The sequence below is a fragment of the Orbicella faveolata genome, unplaced genomic scaffold (genome assembly GCF_042242905.1).
Source record: "Orbicella faveolata isolate gen_17 unplaced genomic scaffold, um_ofav_v1 contig_13, whole genome shotgun sequence".
Taxonomy (NCBI): Eukaryota; Metazoa; Cnidaria; class Anthozoa; order Scleractinia; family Merulinidae; genus Orbicella; species Orbicella faveolata.
The window spans coordinates 10,915,476-10,932,335 of NW_028301540.1; the positions used below are offsets into that span (position 1 = coordinate 10,915,476).

Genomic DNA, 16,860 nt, shown 5'->3' on the forward strand with positions numbered 1-16,860 from the left:
ATCTTGTTTAGTCGGGTAGACAGCTTTCTTTGGTCGCACCAAGTAGGACCTAGATGTCGTGTTGGAATTGAAAAAAGGGCGCGTATTTATATCTAATCGTACCTTTTGGTACGCTTCAGCGGCATATCAAACAAGTTTGGTCAAGCCATGGTTCGTATTTTGGAAAGACGTTGTCGAGAAAAAACACCCATGGCAGGACCAAACGAGCCTGGCATACTATCGAACAGTACGATTAGATTAGAAGGATGGCGCTAAATCGAATCATTTTGGCATGTTGCAAGATCTAGTCATGTGTAGCTGGGAATTTCCCGTTTTAGACAATAGTGAATACAGTCAACTTTCGCTTTTGCCGGATATTTACATAACCTCCAGACAATTAGAACAGGCGTATGAATATTTATCTACCAAAGTTTGTGTGAGTATTAAATCTCACAAAAGAAGCTAAGTTCACCCGTCAATGGAGACGTGGGTGAATTTCCTGACACACAAGTATGAATGTGGGGATATAAATTACACGAAATTTAGAGACAATATTATGAACTTTGTTAACGTTTACTTGGCAGCTTAAAGTTACACTGAGGTATTCTGTCAAATCGTGAAGGAGCAATGAGGGGTATTCACCTTACGTCACTAGTAAATTGGAACAGTCGTTTTATCTGTACCCTTCACCTCCCCCTCCCCCTTACGGAGGGCAACCTCAAGTACAGGCACTGTCGAAAACATTTTTCAAACGAGCCGACAAAATTTTGAACCCCTTGGTTGCAAACTTCAAAGTTGCCAACAGTAAAAGACTAATTTTGGTATGGCCGGGAATTTCCCTTTTCTAGCAATCCGTGACGCTAACGCTAAACATTTGCATGGCCTTTGGACAACAATCGGTACTGTCGTAGACATATCCATTCGCGATATCTGGCTTCTTTCTCTCCCATTCCAAACAAGCTTTGTTATAGTTCCAGTGCTAACCGCATCGGCTATGATTTCGTTCAACACTAACGCATTACTCGGGTTATTGACTGCCTTGGCGTTCCACGTTCTGGTAAACGGAAGTATTAACTCGGACACCGTTCTTAGAAGCGCCCCGTTGGTTTTCAAAGAACATTCATCTGAGAATATTCAAGGATGCTATCGTCAAAACGAAAGCCTGGCTTTGTGTTTTGACATACAAGCCAGATTTATAGAGTTGAGCAGTGGCGACAACAGAACGCTTGTCCATTTAAGCGATCTTCCACATCAGATGTTTCTTTTTCAAATACTGGATGATGCTTTTGTTGGGTAAGTCTCGGAACGTGTTTCAGAATATTATTCCTCGACATTTTAAAATGTTAAACATAGGCGCAGATAAGCCACGATAAACTCTCTTCGGTATTTTATAGGCCTGACTGAAAAAATATTCCAACACCCGGCTGTCGATGTTTTTTCATAGTTATTTTATTGAAAGGTCAATAAACCGAAAATTGCATGCCTCAGCGTTCGGTACGAAAGTGAAACCAATGATAATAATCTTGGATTTATCATTATTTATTCCCTGAGGGGTTAACTCGCACGTGAAAAGGTCGGTTTTGTATTAGTCATTGTAGCCTAGGTTCTAATTGATCGGACCGTGAGTGACATTTCATTACCCGTGCATGAAATACAAACATCGACCTCGTGCTCGAGAGAACCGTATACTGAACACGGCCTGAACTGTGTACCTTTTATTCCGCGTGGTTTCTTCGTTTTATGTTTGCTTGCTTTGCTGGATTAAACACAACCAGAACAGTCGACGATGCTTGTAGTCTCGCTTAGGGATGTAAATCATGGATTTCAGTCTCACTTTGGCTGTTCAGGATGAAACGTACTATTCAAGAAATGATTAAAAACCGCTATTATGTCCGATTTAAAGTGGTTAATTTTAGGGGTAACATTAAGCTTGAGCTGCGGCCAGGTTAGTCTCCTTTAGGGGTTTAATTCACATTTTCTCACGAGCATCCTCGACCATTTATGAGGACTGTCAATTCCCAGTTTACGTCCAAGATGGTGACAAATATATTTTCAACGCCAGAGAAGAGGAAAACTTTACATAAGAAGGACCTGAACCTTAAATGTCGTCTCCGGTTTGCGGTTAATTAGCTTAACTCGAGTTTGCTCGCGGTTAGCTTTCATTTTGTCGTTTGCGCGACAGTATGTATAGCTAAAAAAGACTTCGCGTTCTTGGCAGCCAGCGCTCGGATAGTGTAGTGGCAAGTGAATGCATCCTACGAAGAATTTCCCGGGTTCGGTTTCAGTTCGTCTTCAAATGTCCGCGAAAAAAAAGAGATCATTTTTCTTCATTTGAAATATATAAAAAAAACTAAGTGTGGTATGATCTTCATGTAAAAATTAGTAAGTGTATAATCTGATTCAGGTTCTTGTTAACTAAGGTCTTCCCAGAGAGAACTCTTGGAACCCGGGCTTGGAACGAAGTCGCAACTTTTAATTAAAGTGGATAAGTTGTTGACTTGTTTGTATTAACAGTTACAGATCTTCTAAAGTTCCGATGCATCTTCGAGATCTAGCAAAGAAACACAGCACCCTGCATAATCTCAACTGGAAGAAGATGTATGACTCGGAGCACAATCCTGACATCGCAACTCAGGACGATTTTGCTGCTAAATGGCATTCAGCGCTGAGCCGACTACACAGGACCAGGGAGATCACTTTGTTACATGCCCTGTCGACTGCCTTGAAACAATACACAAGAAGTCACGCGATCCAGATGCGATTCCACGTGCTTTGCATGACGCTACTACCAGAGAACGGTCACAAAGAAACCGCTGCTTCTAGAATTCGCTGGAGTAAGAAAATTGTCGGGTACACCAAAAACAAAGAGGATGATGGCTCGATGAAATCAAAGGACGTTCGAAGCATTTCCTCACGAGAGAAAAGAAACATTTTACGAAGTAAACGGAGCGATTATTGCGTCGATTTAAGGTCTAATCCTCATGATGACGAGTGTTTAGGCATGTGTGGACCCGGATGTACATGTTGGTCCTTTGTTTGTGGGGACTGCTGTTATAACAAGCTATGCCTTGAACACGACAAGTGTTGTCGGCACCGTGCATTTTCATTAAGTTGTCTGCTACCATTTCTTTATGACCTGAGTTGCAAAGAAGGTTTTGGTGGCTATCCCAACTGCCTAAATTAAAAGAACCTGTTTTCGCTGATGCTATCAGATAGCCTTTTCTAGTTTATAGGAAGGCTTCATTGGGGTGGTGGCTTTCACGGTTAATTTCCTTGATGGACATCTCAGCTGGAATGAACATGTTAAAGCTATTGTTTCTAAGGCTGGTAGGCGGGTCGGTATGCTAGGCCTTGTGCGCCGCTGTATCACTTTACATAGTCTCAGTGCTAATGCCATTTATATTTCAATGATTAGACCGATATTAGAGTATTGTGCTGGGGCCTGGGCGTGTTGCGGGAAAGTAAACAACGGAACTTTAGAAGCTCTGCAGAAGCGATTAGGAAGAATAGTAATGAAGACATCTAGTAGTGACACTGCTATGGAAGCTTCAAAATGGCTAAGTCTTAGGACCAGGCGCGATGAACATATCCTTAAGCTTGTGTGGAAATGCATAGATGGTCGGTGTCCTCAATATTTTAATAACTATTTTGTTTTCAATAAGTACATTTGTACTCGCTCAACCAGGCAGAGCAATCTTTTACATCTGCCTGCAATAAGAATGGAAACAGCCAGGAGATGTTTTCTTTTTATTATCATGGAAGTACGGTTTTTAACACATACCGTAAATGTACATCAATTTGAAGATATTACTACGGTAGTTATAGGCTTTTGATATTTGTTGTAATGTTCTTTCCTAAATTTATGTTTTTGAATATATCCTATTATTGTGTATTCTATGTTAGGTAATAGCTTCAGGGCTCCTATTGATAGCAGAGATGCTTTGTAATCTCCCTGAAGGGACTACCCTGAAACTTTACCTTTAGATTTTTACTTCTAAATAAAGGTGTCTATCCATCTAACGGTTAGCTTATTTTCTTTGCGGTTAACAGAAATCTCAGGAATTAATAATTAACCATTGTTTAAAAACAGGTACGCGATGCGTACATGGTTAGACATGCAATACATGCCTAATACTATACCTTATTATTAAAGAGTGATACGTTTTGTAGTGATCCTTCGACGTTTTATTTGAAACATGAACAATACATTTATAAATATAATTTATTGACTCATATGGTACAAATATGGAATGATTTCTGCTACTGTGGTCATTATGTACAGTCTCGTGAAACCATATCTACCCAAATAATTATAGCGGAGCTCCGGCGGCCCGAAGGGCCGCCAAGCGGAGCGCCATACTCATATGGGAAGGAAAAGGAAACCCATGAATGAATTTTCTCATGGTTTTCATGGCTAACGGTATTGCTCGTGGGCGCGTACGCACGACGACGACGACGACGACGACGACGGCGACGGCGACGGCGGAGTTGCCCAACATGGCGGCCATACTCCAGCTAATAGGTCGACAGAGACATGCACCCTCGGTCTCTAGCAGAAGAATGCCATTTTTCTTGGCGGGATTTTTAAAGAAAGGAAAACGCATTTCTATTTGTTATGTCGACAAACGATAGCGGAGGTTGATCTGATGGGGTTGCGCTGAAGGAATTAAAAAGAAAGCAAGAATTAACAGGCAAAGAAGTAGCGAAGAAGATCGCGAAAAAGAGCGGGCCAGCGCTGGGGAAGGAGGCGAAACAGTACTGAACAATGCCGTGAATTATAGCGAATCAAGGGCTAGAGAAAGGAAGTGAAATAATACCGAACAATGCCGTTAACCAAAGCTAGCGAGGGCCATAGATAGGATGTGAAAGTACTCAGAAGACTGCAGTGCTAAGTTTTTAAAATTCGCGCGTTTTGACGCTGTGCAGCCGTGGAAGAAAAGTCACATGATTTGGTCAGGTGATGAACAAGAGAAATCAAACATGTCCGAGTGTTACAAAACAGTAAACACAGCGGGAAAAGTGGTTGATTCGTTGATCTGTCGAAAAGATTAGTTTAGTTCAGTTTTCACAACTTTTGCTGCAAGTTTCTGCCTGGAAGATTTACACTGGCCGAACTGATATTGCCAACTTGCGGTAAGTGACTTTTGTTGTTGTGTTTGCTATGAAAATTAACAAGTTGCCTCGGCGATATAAGCTTATTTTCAATTGGAATCCTTTGAAAGTCTTCCTTATTTGAAGCCATGCTGTGAGACAATTTATAAATTGCATCGTTTTAATTTCTCTCATCTCTAAACAATAGCAAGTGAATCGCTTTGTGGAGGTTGTTGTAAGTTGTAAACTAATTAACCTTTCTGTCGATAGTCGTCGTCAACCTAAGCTTATAACCTCACGTCTGAAAATAAGCTTAACCAAAACCGCATTTGTAAACACGGCCGGGCGAGTTTTGAAGTTTTCTCTGTGTTAGTTGGCACAGCCGCCTCGTAGACTGCTAAAATTTCTTCTTCTGTTGTTGAAAACCAAGAAAGGTGTACAAACCATTTTAAGCCGAAGCGAACAGGATTTGCTAAATTTACTTTCAACGTTCCTATGTGAAGATTTGCATATCGTGATTACAAAGTATGGAGATTTCCTCGTTTTGTTAGTTCAATTTATTCGGTTTGGCGAAATGCGTGGGTGAATTCCCAGGTTTAAATTTGGTTGAAGACTGGCAAAGCTACGGCCGATAAAATGCAAAGCTAAATTAAGCCGTCGAGAAAAAGGCACACTGTAATATTCAAATTTAAGCGTGAATAATTATTAAACTTTTAACACTGCAAGGTTAAACGAATTTTCTTTATACTCTCTTTCATTCGGTTACCTTTCACTGACAAGGGATTTGCTTTTGATACTCAGATGAAGTGATATGCATAATTATTGTGTTTATAATGTAGATTTCCTCGTTTTATTTTGTTGTCTGTCCAATTAGTTCGGTTTGGTGAAATGCTTATATAGTCCAAATGTCGAGTAGACGATTGTGCATGTAAATCCTGTGTGCAAATAAAGCTCTACTTTCATTTTGATTTACTATTTCATTTTGTTAGTGCCACTACTTTTGATTGGGGGTACATGGGTTATTCCCCAAATATGCAGTATTTACACTTAATATTGAAATGTTCCTCAAAAGTGAGATAGTACTAATGGAAAAAAAATGCGAAGAGCTTTACTCGGTAAATTGAACAGTGTAAATGACATTTACATACTTAGAAAAAATTTAGGGCGTAGAAGTTCTTGCCCTGACCATTTCTCGGTATTAGAAATACGTTTTACATACATACATACATACACAATTTAGTTGGTGAGAGCGCTCTCCTCTTTCTACACACGCACTCTCTCTCTCTCTCTGCTCTTTTCTTCGCACTAATTTTGTTATTAACTACACTGTAACTCATTAACCGAATGTCACTCACTGTTTTCTTTGTTGTGCATGCATACTTTTTTGCTCGTCGAAGAAAGTTTCAGTTTCTTCCTGGCTGTTTCCTTTGTCCTGTCCAGTACCAATTCCTTTGTAATATAACTTTGTGAATTCTCTATTCTCCTTAAATTTTATCTTGTCAGGGTGATAGAATGCACTCTCAGTGTTCAATCATTGTTTTCAGTCGCTACAATTTTCAGGAAAAAAGCAATAGTTTTCTTAATTTCCTTTTACTTCGTGTTAGGACCTTTAAGCATGCTCATAATTGACCCATGGGCATAATTTTGAATAAAGTAAAGAATTAGATCTGTTTTAGTGTTAAGTATTTTTAAATTATTATGAATTACATGTAGGCATTTCTTTTTAGTTTTTATTTTTTATTTTAGTCACATGTGATGTTTTATGATTTTACCGACGTATACCATGTAAATGTAAATAATGCACTAGAATTAGCCAATCAGAGTGTGCATTGTATCAGCTTTAAACACAAACCATATGTAATAAATTTATGTAAATGATATTTTTATGACAGAGAACTGGACAGGGCAAGAACTTCTCTTTCTTTTGTAAATTTATATATTCATTCCTCTCATTGCTGTCAAAATGTCTTAAGAACCTTCATTTTTGATAGTCCATTATTTTCCACCATACCTAGCACAGAAGCTCAGAAAATCCTAACTAATAACCAACATGTGTGTATCTCTGGCCTTTGCTGTGTACTACGTGTATATTCTGTTATCCTGCCTTAACTGCTAGAAACAATTTTGACAGAGCTGTTTCAACAGTTTCACTTAAATTAATTCCCAGTAACAGCGCTACATGTGGCAGTGTTATTGGGTATGAACTTTATGGAGGGTTTAGATTTTTATTTTTTTATGACTACAGGAGACAACAGAATATACATGTGTATACATAACCTGATGTTGGTGTTGGTTGCGAATCGTAGTTCGTAATAGTTACCGGTACCCTATTACAGGTAAGGGGGAAAAGTTCAGAAAGTTTAGAACATCTCTTCCCCCAGCACACCTTCTGTCTACAGGTGCAATTATTGAGAAGTTATATATATATATACGAAGAGTAATGTAAAGTTATAAACTTAACATTAAAATCTGACATTTGAACGCCTCCTTTGCTAAAATTAGTCACGATTTAATTGTTATCGCTCCCTGTGAATTCATAGAGATTTCAGAGGCAAATTATCACCTAATGTGAAAGTCCTGTCTTCAAGTTAGGGAAAATGACACAAAAAAAGTTACAGTGAAAGTAAAGAGAATTGTGAATGTTGATGTGGTGTACTTTGTACATCATGTAAAGGTATTTGGTGAGTGCCAAAGGCATAACATTTCATGCATTGCTTTTTCAGGACAAATTATATAACAGTGATGTTTTAAGGTGTGATCACAAAAATAATGAGTACATTGTCCAGGCAGTACCAGTTTATGGAAGGCATATGCAGACAGTAAGAGGAACTGTAAGCATTACCAGGTAAGTTTGTTTTATGCTTTTGACTTCTTGTACTTGGATTTTGTGTCATTTCATCACAAGAATAGCTGATGAAAGATGCAGTAGTTGCTGCAGTTTATTTTTGAAGGCAAACTTATAAGTCTGCCTATGCTGGATAACAGCCATGTGTAAACTGAATGTAAAGCAAACACTCTGTTAAAGGTGGGGCAACCCTAAAACCCAGAAACTGGAAGCCGGAATCTAGAACGAAAAACTGGAATCCAGTAACCGGAAACCAGAATCCACAAATCAAAGAAAACAAGTTCTTCAAATACTCGAAAATTGTTTTGCTTACGTTTTTGCCTGTAAAAAATAAGCAGCCAAGTAAAAAGGACCTCAAACTGACACAAAAATTCCCCATCTGTTGAAATTCGTGCAACCGTTATTTCTAGTGAGGGCTATAATCATGAGAATCTTCGTAAAGTGCGTCATAATTTAATTCCAAGCACCCTGAGAGCGTCTAAAATAAGCTTGCTGGCAATTAACTGCACAGCCATGGGCCGAGCGCGGTTCATGTTCTACCAATTTTTTTTTTTTTTTTTTTTGTGGTTGGTGACCAGACCCAAACTTCCTCTCAGCCACATTTTGAATCACGCAACCTGTGATGTTTATTCGCCATAAGCTGTTGAAACGTTAATACAAGGACAATGTTACGGATATTGTTTTCTTTATTTGTGTAAAATATATATTTTCTTCTGGTTTTATCGAAGCGTTGGATTCAAATAATAAATACGTTAAAAATGCTAAAAAAGGGTATTACGTCAGCCATGGAATGCGCTGACGTTGCAGCTTTCATTTTCGCTACATGACAAATACACTGTAAGATCATGTTTACTTTGCAAGTTTATTTCGCCAGAAGCGATGGTCATTAATTTATGTGCAATTTTGTGAGTATTTCTTGTGGGTTTCGGCAAATGAAGCGAATTCTTTGGCTGTTTCATCGCAGCGAGTTAAGAGATTTGAAGAAAAATTAAGTATTTGCCGAGGTAAACAAGAGCTTGCCAGAACTTGCAATGTTTAAGTCAGTGCTATGAGAAAAAACACAACCGTTCCAAAATTAGCTGTGGATAACGTAAACCTCCCTGATTGTGTGACTTGCATGACTACTTCAAAGCGCAAGCAAATTAAATTTTGACGTTTCAGGAAGAAAGCTGTTTATTAAAAGCATTATTAATAGCATGACACTCGTTTCCTTTTGTATCATTCATGGGCATGTCCCGAGCGAACTTCCAGCTTAAGACCATTACATCATCATAGTTTTTGCAAAGGCTAAGACTGATGGTGCAACAAGATATGACACAGTTTGTGTTTATCAAGTGATGTGTTTACAGTAATCAATGAATCATCAAGGACTGCTTTGGAATGTGCACTGTGTTGTGACTGTAGTATTAACAAGACAGTTAAATTTTAAAAGGGCAGTTATAAGATTTTCTTGCCATTTTGTTTAATAAGCGATCTGCAATTTACCAGAGGTATAAATTTACCCTTTATGTCTAGTAGATACTGAGCAAGATAGAAAATGTCATAGAGAACAGGATGTCTGTCAGTGGCAGCACCCTGTACATTGATGGTCACGCCCCCCACTTTCGAAGTTCAAAGGCTAACCTGGCTCATCTTAATATACATTTAATATTTGATTGTCCAACAGATACCAAACTAGTTCCGGATCAACACTATTTCCACACTGATACTGTGACAAATCAGCATTTCATATTCTTGGCGGCCATCATATTAAAACAATTTATAGAAATGTTGCACACTTACTTCCATCTGCTTCTCACTTGCTAACAGATTGGACCACATGTTGTTAAAAGATGCTTAAAGACTGCCAGAAACTCACAACAATAGCTTGTTGTTATTGTGCTACTCACCAGTCTTCTCATAGCAATTTGATCTAGACAGGAACTGCACTCTCACCAGAACCAGGTTGAACAAAAGATGGGTAACTAAGCCTTTGAGCAGGCTCTTGTGTTTGGGCTGGGGGCATGAGAGGCAAAGCTGCATGAAGGCACTCGCTGACATGCCAATGCAGAAAAACACTAGACACTTATTTAGCCTGCTCAGGCACCAGAGACAGATAGTAGAGCCTGCTCGCAGGCTATGAGTAACTCTATCCACCTGAAAAATCACTAACCCTGACTGGAAAGTGATCACCCAATGGATAGCTTTATCCAGCCTTTGAACAATTGGGCCAGATGTATAGCTAAGGGTTGTTCAGAACTAGTCAAAAATTTTTTAGCAATTACAGTTTGTAGCTGAAGTAAAGCCAAGAAAGTAAATACCAGCAAAATAGTTTTTCCCCATATTTATTTATTAGACATTGCTGAAGTGAATTATTTCTATCATTATTCATAATATCTGGATTCAGGATTCTAGTTTCCAGTTCCGGATTCCGGTTTCCACATTCAGTTTTTTAGGGTTGTCCTTAATGATGTATGTGCATGTTAATCTTGAATAATCTGAAATTTCAGAGAGGTTAAAAATATCATATCATATCTGTGATGGTTCTGTATCTGTTTGTGTGCAACGATCTACACCAATATTTCAACGTAATAATGCACAGTGTATATTAATTAACCAAATTATGCTGTTTTTAGTTGACCAATGCTACTATTGTAATGTGATGTTGAAGCCCACAAATTGACAAACATGCCCAGTGTCATCTTGTCAAATATATGAAGTGGCCAGACAGTCTAGATTACAAAATTTTCTGAAAGTTGGAATTACCAGGTAAGATATTTCTGAAACATTATTTTGTAATTAATGATTTCTTAGACATTGTTTTCTTCAAGAAAAGATTCATACCCCACATGGAGGTTTTTTTCTCTATTAGAGCTCTATCTTCCTGATACTTTAATTTGGAATTTTTGAAGACTGGCCATGAATGGGTGTTGGGTGTGAATATCTTCTGGTACTGCACATTCAGATTTACATGTAGTAAGCAAGAACATCAGTATTTATCCTGACAAACTCTGATTTTCTTTTGGAAGCTGAACTCATATGCAGTTGTACAGTTATATGTACAACCAAACAGCCTGGATGGCCCTTTGATTGGGACTGGACACATTGTTGTAACTTGCAATGTTCCAGTTTCTTGTTTAAAGCAAATTGAATTTGATCTCAAAAGCAAGTCGCCAAGTTCATTTCAGTTATTAAGTTTTCTTTGCATCTCAGGGCAGAGCCTGCCACTGTGAAAGTTGGGGTACCAGCCCAGGGGAGGTACTTTGGGAATTTCTGGGTGGGGATGTGCCGCTTGGACCCTGAAACCCTTAGCCTATACCAGAGCTAGTTCAGCTGAATTTTACTACCCTATACTAGAGTAAACTCCTCAAATCCCCCCATCTATCGACACTGTTGAGGCTGATTTGCGTAAATTTAAACTTGCTGATTTGATTTTTTTATATTTTTGAGTGGCAATTCCTGGTTTCCTTAGTCTAGATAAAATCTTCAACCAACTAGTCAATTTTGTGAAAAATGATACCCTATTCTAGACCCAAACGCTCTGATTTATATACCCTATCCTAGAGTAAACTGCTTGAAAACCATACCCTTCACAGCGGCACATACCTATGTAGCCCATATATGGCAGTGCTCCCCCGGGGGTACCAGCCCCTAGCATTTGATTCACTAACACTTAGTAAACAACTAACAATGAAGTACACTGTATATCAAAGAAAGGAATGTCATCTGTTAGTGTGTAAAGATTATAATAAATTATAATCGATATGTTTTTATCTGAATAACAGTGGTGTTCAAGTAGCAGCTATAGTATGATTACATGTCTGTTCCTGTCATTCAATACATGAACAGTTTACACATGGGCAGCCTGTATTAAGACATCAAAGATTTTCAAAGCAACCATGGCCTGGTGAGATATTTCTGAAGAAATGTAAATTTAAAGTCCTTGTGATTGCTTATAGGCATTGATTTTTATTGTAAACAATATCTTACTGAGTGTATTTTTCTTGTGTACTAATTGTTGTAGAACACAGAGATCACTATAAGTATGACAGAGATATTAAAGTGTGAAAAGTTCTATAAACAAATGCATGCAGGAACAAATTAATTTATGATGGATGCAGCTTCTGAGAGATCCCCAATGTTAATGGAACATACACTGTACATACATGCAAAAGAGTTCAATAATTTATTACTTAAGATTGCAATGATTTGTTTGGTTTCTCTGTATTTACAGACAACTTGATGGGATTATAATTTCTGCACCAAGGTCATTGAATAAACTGACTTAGAAGTTGAGTTCTGCAACCCATCCTGTGTGTTGTAATATCATGGCTGCAACATTGTGACAGATACACTGTATTGCATTATTAAGAAACACATATGTTAACTAATTATTTAAGGTGCCTGTTAAATTAATCAGTTTTTCGTAGAGATAATTTACTCATGGGTTATTTAAATAATTGCTTTTTTGGCTTTAAAATGACATTTATCGTGTTTGTAAATCAATTTTGTGATAATCTGCATTGGACATGGCATAAATTAATATTTTGCCAACACGAAATGGAGACAGACAACCTTGCCATTTGCAACGTCCAATAAGGCTAATTTGTTCCCTACTGTTGTACAAATTGTTCTCTTGTTTATAAATTGTTTCAATCTGGTGTTTAAATGATTGCCTCATAACTCCTCTGTCCAGTTTGGTGCATGTAGGATATTGATGTATTGTTTATCCATTTTGCTGTAAATTATCTTAATTGATGTGTCAATCAAAGCATTTCTTGGATATGCTGGGCTCTTCTGACAAATGTACCTATGCTAGAAAACAAAACTTTCCAACTTGTCACATATGTATACTATTTTGGTATTTTTGCGAGATTTCATTTGGTAGAGATTTAGGGACTGAGTATTGTAACCACTGCATTTCAATCAGTCCCCACAGCAAAAAAAATGTTTAAACTTCTTTTGTGTGGGAGTCCCCATGTTAACTAAGAAAGAATACAATGATTAATAACAATGTCTTGTCTTTCTGAATAAGGTAGGAAAGAACAGGAAATGCCACCAAAAAGCACAAAAGACAGTTCTGTTATGTCATCAAGATTTTTAGTGGCTTCCCAGAAATCCTTGAAATCATGGCTCTATATTTCATAATCACACCATCTTACACCTCGATCTGCTGATGTGATCCTATTTCCGGCCGAAACTATTAAATAGTTCGCAATTTACCTCACATACATGTTCGATCATTTTCATTAGTAACAGCATTCCAAAAAGTAACTGAGGAGCTCCGCTTTTAGGCTCGGCTAAATCTATATATTACTTGTTTACATTGACAAGTCTGTCATGCTGAAAATGTGAAGTAAGCTAGACCAATAAGATGTGACCATTATTTCAGTGTCCTAAAAGCAGAATAAAAGGAAGTATGAAATTTAGTAATAATTCTTTTACATCAAATGAGCTTTGAAATTCCTTGCCAAACGTTCACTGAAATGCGAACTAAGATTAGTGTTAACCCTTTACCCCCTAAGGCGAACGGCAGTTTTTCCCAACTCGGCAAATAAAGACACTCTGCCTGTGTACAATATGTCATTTGAAAGCCACTAATCAGCTTATTTAAGAATTGAAATCAGCAGCTATGAAGGAGGTAGACATTTTGAGAGAAATTGCTTTAAAATGGGAAAATTAACGCCTTCAAAAATGTATCAGTCTTCTACCATATTAGGTATACCCCTAAACTATAGGTTATTTAGCAGTTCTTAGTGCATACTTTATATGAAACAAGTCTTTCATTCCATTTGCATCCCGAAACCTTCTGGGGGTGGTCAACCATGTCTTGGATGGGAGGGGGTCAAAATTTTATGACTTCAATGAGCAGATCTTCACAAGACAATTTTCATGGCAAAAATTCATAGAAATCTATCAAATATTCACAGTTATGACCTTGTGTGCCAATATGCACTCTTAGGGGGTAAAGGGTTAAATACGGACACTTTCTCTGGTAAATCACATAGAAGCAAAAACGTTTGCCGAGTGCATTTTGACAGCAAACTGTAACGAATCCCCTTTGTGTAAGATCTGAGCCAAATCAGAAACACTGGAAATCAGTCTTTTGTGTTGATTAACAATGGAAATTAGCGACTTTGCTACACAGCGCTTCCCTGTGAGTAAGGAGCAGAAATAGTTTAACTGACATCAAAATGAATCACAATTGGGCCTGGATTAGTCTCAACGCAGCCAGCACCGCTGGCAAGACGAATTCTTAATTCGCAGATATAAGCTTAGAAACGATACAAAATTTCCGTGTAATCCAGAGACGATTCATTTTCGTTATTTCGAAATAACGAATCACACGTTTTAGAACTGGTAAATAAATCGATGCGAAGAAAACCAATAGTCACATACACGTAGAACACCACAATTTTTCCTTGAAGCATCCTCGATACCCTCTGAGAGCGGCCCTAAATAAACGCCTATGCATTGTTGTAAACTGTTCCCCATTTCAGCTTTGTTTTCCCAAATTAAGTAACTTAAGTACAGATTAAGGTGCTCAAAACTAATTCGAAGTTCCAGTGACACAATTCTCTAAGTAATCATGAAGGTAATTCTCGATTAGTTCAAGGTATTATAAGCTTACTCAGTTTACTCAGGTTTGCTCAACAATGCTTCAAAATCTCAAAGTCACAGAATCGTGGTATCAGGCCGGCGATCAAAGCCAGCAATATTGACCTGAATATCGATGTCCGCTCTGATACAATGTATTTGCATGTTTTAATCAAATTAAAATGAAAAAGAAACACTCACGTTTTGTTCTGGAAAACAGCTACGCCACACACAGAAAAGTTGCTGGTAAACTACGGTACGGTGTTTGAGGAGTATCACTAAAATAATTTTTTGTTTTAATTCTTGTCTTGTCCGTTTGATTTCTGAAATGAATTTTTGATTACCAAAATCGGCAATTCCGCCACGTGACCTATAGTTTCAGCGGTCCGTACATGGAGATTCAATTATGGCTGCGATATCTAGTCAAAGAGCTCCTGAAAACGGTACATTTTAATGTTTTCATCGTTTATGGATCCGTTTCCGTTAGCTGGGTTGCCATTTAGGCATAGACAAAGTTATAGCCCATCGGTATTTTCACGGTAATGCATAGTAACAAGTGAATTCACGAAGTAGAATTGGACGATAGAACTGCAGCGATAGAAACCATGTCACACAAATTTCTGTGTTTTATCGGCTATCGCGCGCAGCAGGCTGTTTGTGGAGAAATGGTTCGCACGATCGTCGGCGATCTTATGGAAATCAGACTCTTCCTTCTGTCATGGCATGTACTGTTTTTTTTTTTTGCTTTAGAGCTAAGAGATTACCTTCTAGGCCATGTATGGTCTTTGAAGAGTCTTGATATGATCAAGGAATATATCTGGAAAGATTATGGCGTTAACAATCCGCACTTGGGAAGTGTTGGTGCTGACAGAAAATTTGTCTAAATAAAAAACGTTTTTGCTAGTGCGGATAGGGCCTTTATTGGTCAACTTTTTCTTTTGTGCCCGTGTTTGTGCCAGACATGCGTGGTGACATCATGATTACCTCTAGCCGTTATCTACTTTACGTAATCAAAACCTCGAATGGCGTCTTGTTGCAGCTTGTTTCAGCACAGCAATACCTGACATCTTTGGGCTTCAGTGACCCCTTCAAAAATTTGTTTTTTCTTTTGGGGCATTGAAAGACGTTTTGAACTCCCAAAAGTTAAAAACTAATTGCCATTTGTTTGAAAACGTCAAAAATTTATTTTGATTATTGTGATAGATATTTAATGTCTTAGGACCATTCCGGAATGGAATAAAACATATTATTAAGTAAAATATTGTAGAAAATTAAACCAATATAGCTTACGTCTCCCGGCTTTTCCCTTTACTACCAAGCCACAAGAAAAGATACAAAAACGGAGTCTTGACAAGTGATCTTGAGACTTTCACTTTTGTGGCTAAATTTTCGTTACGGTTGATTTTTTTTCTTTTACGGCTAACGGTTAAGATTTTCCAATTTTTACTGGCTTTTTTGGCCCGTTTTATGGCTAACAATAAACCCCATTTTTATACCTCCATTTTTATGCCTCGGGGAACATTGAGGGTCCTGGGGAAGCAAAACTAACTGTTCACCTTGGTGTCAATCATTAAGTGTTTATTGAGACCCTTTCATAGCCCTTGCGGAGATTCCATGGAGTTGCAGTGGTTTTTAGTAGAAACAAGGCTGATTACCAGCTAGAAAACTTCACGCGACAATGACATGATAATAGAGTCCAGACTGAAAACCAAGAATTGCAACCGTGGACAGCTGTTTCAACCTGGTTGGGTCTCGTGAATACGTTGTAGCAGCAGAAAATAGAGCAACTACTAAACGCACATGATGATGACTTCAGATGAAACTCAAATCCAAATGTTTGCGGAATGGTCAACCTGACATGTACAACGCGTGACTGTGAACAATATGAAAAAAAAAAAAGAAAATGTACGAAGAAAAAACATGGCCAAACCCTGTTAAAAATGAACAGCAAGCCGTATCTGAGAAGAACTACGGCCCAGACACCTTTAGGTTCTGCACGACGTTTTTGGTGGGCAATAGCTTGTACAGGGATTTTTTACAATCAAACACAGGACCCAGATAGTAGAAAGCACTTGATCTCCCCTTGCGCAATTTTTTATTCAGCAGTCTCCGCTGTGAAGGCTTTTTTCGGAAATTGCCCATCCCCACTCCCCCTCAAAAAAAATAATGGTCCGTCCCCAAGAGAATTTTGTCTTGTCCGTCCCTTATTGGTTTAGCAGATGTTACGCGAGTGATCTTTGTAACGCGATACTCGGACTACTCGAGTGATCTCTGTAAGCGGTGTAAGCGGTGAAAGACTGGTGAAAGGCCCGAGACTCTGAGAGATCCGAGGAAGTTGAACTTAATTAGATGAACTGATAATTCACGAT

The 16,860-nt window shown here is 38.3% G+C and overlaps 1 protein-coding gene across 4 annotated transcripts; it reads left to right on the plus strand.

Annotated features, from left to right (window-relative positions):
- The first annotated feature begins 310 nt into the window (after positions 1 to 310).
- On the plus strand, positions 311 to 16,395 carry LOC149114971 (uncharacterized). Of its 4 annotated transcripts, XM_089284623.1 has the most exons (7): positions 311 to 1,272; positions 2,494 to 5,112; positions 7,316 to 7,711; positions 7,794 to 7,915; positions 10,531 to 10,663; positions 11,680 to 11,801; positions 12,129 to 16,395. In XM_089284623.1, the coding sequence occupies exons 1-2, from the start codon at positions 803 to 805 to the stop codon at positions 3,161 to 3,163; spliced, it is 1,140 nt and encodes a 379-aa protein (XP_089140749.1). In that variant the 5' UTR covers positions 311 to 802; the 3' UTR covers positions 3,164 to 5,112; positions 7,316 to 7,711; positions 7,794 to 7,915; positions 10,531 to 10,663; positions 11,680 to 11,801; positions 12,129 to 16,395. The 4 variants fall into 4 exon arrangements, with proteins under 4 accessions (XP_089140749.1, XP_089140747.1, XP_089140750.1 ...); XM_089284621.1 differs by having other exon boundaries at positions 7,316 to 7,915; XM_089284624.1 differs by having other exon boundaries at positions 7,316 to 7,915; positions 11,744 to 11,801.
- Positions 16,396 to 16,860: the final 465 nt, after the last annotated feature.

Coding starts and splice junctions, on each gene's coding strand:
- LOC149114971 (XM_089284621.1), top strand. CDS start 803: ATGGCCGGGAATTTCCCTTTTCTAGCAATCCGTGACGCTAACGCTAAA. Junction 1,273..2,493: donor CTGGATGATGCTTTTGTTGG/GTAAGTCTCGGA, acceptor TTGTATTAACAG/TTACAGATCTTCTAAAGTTC.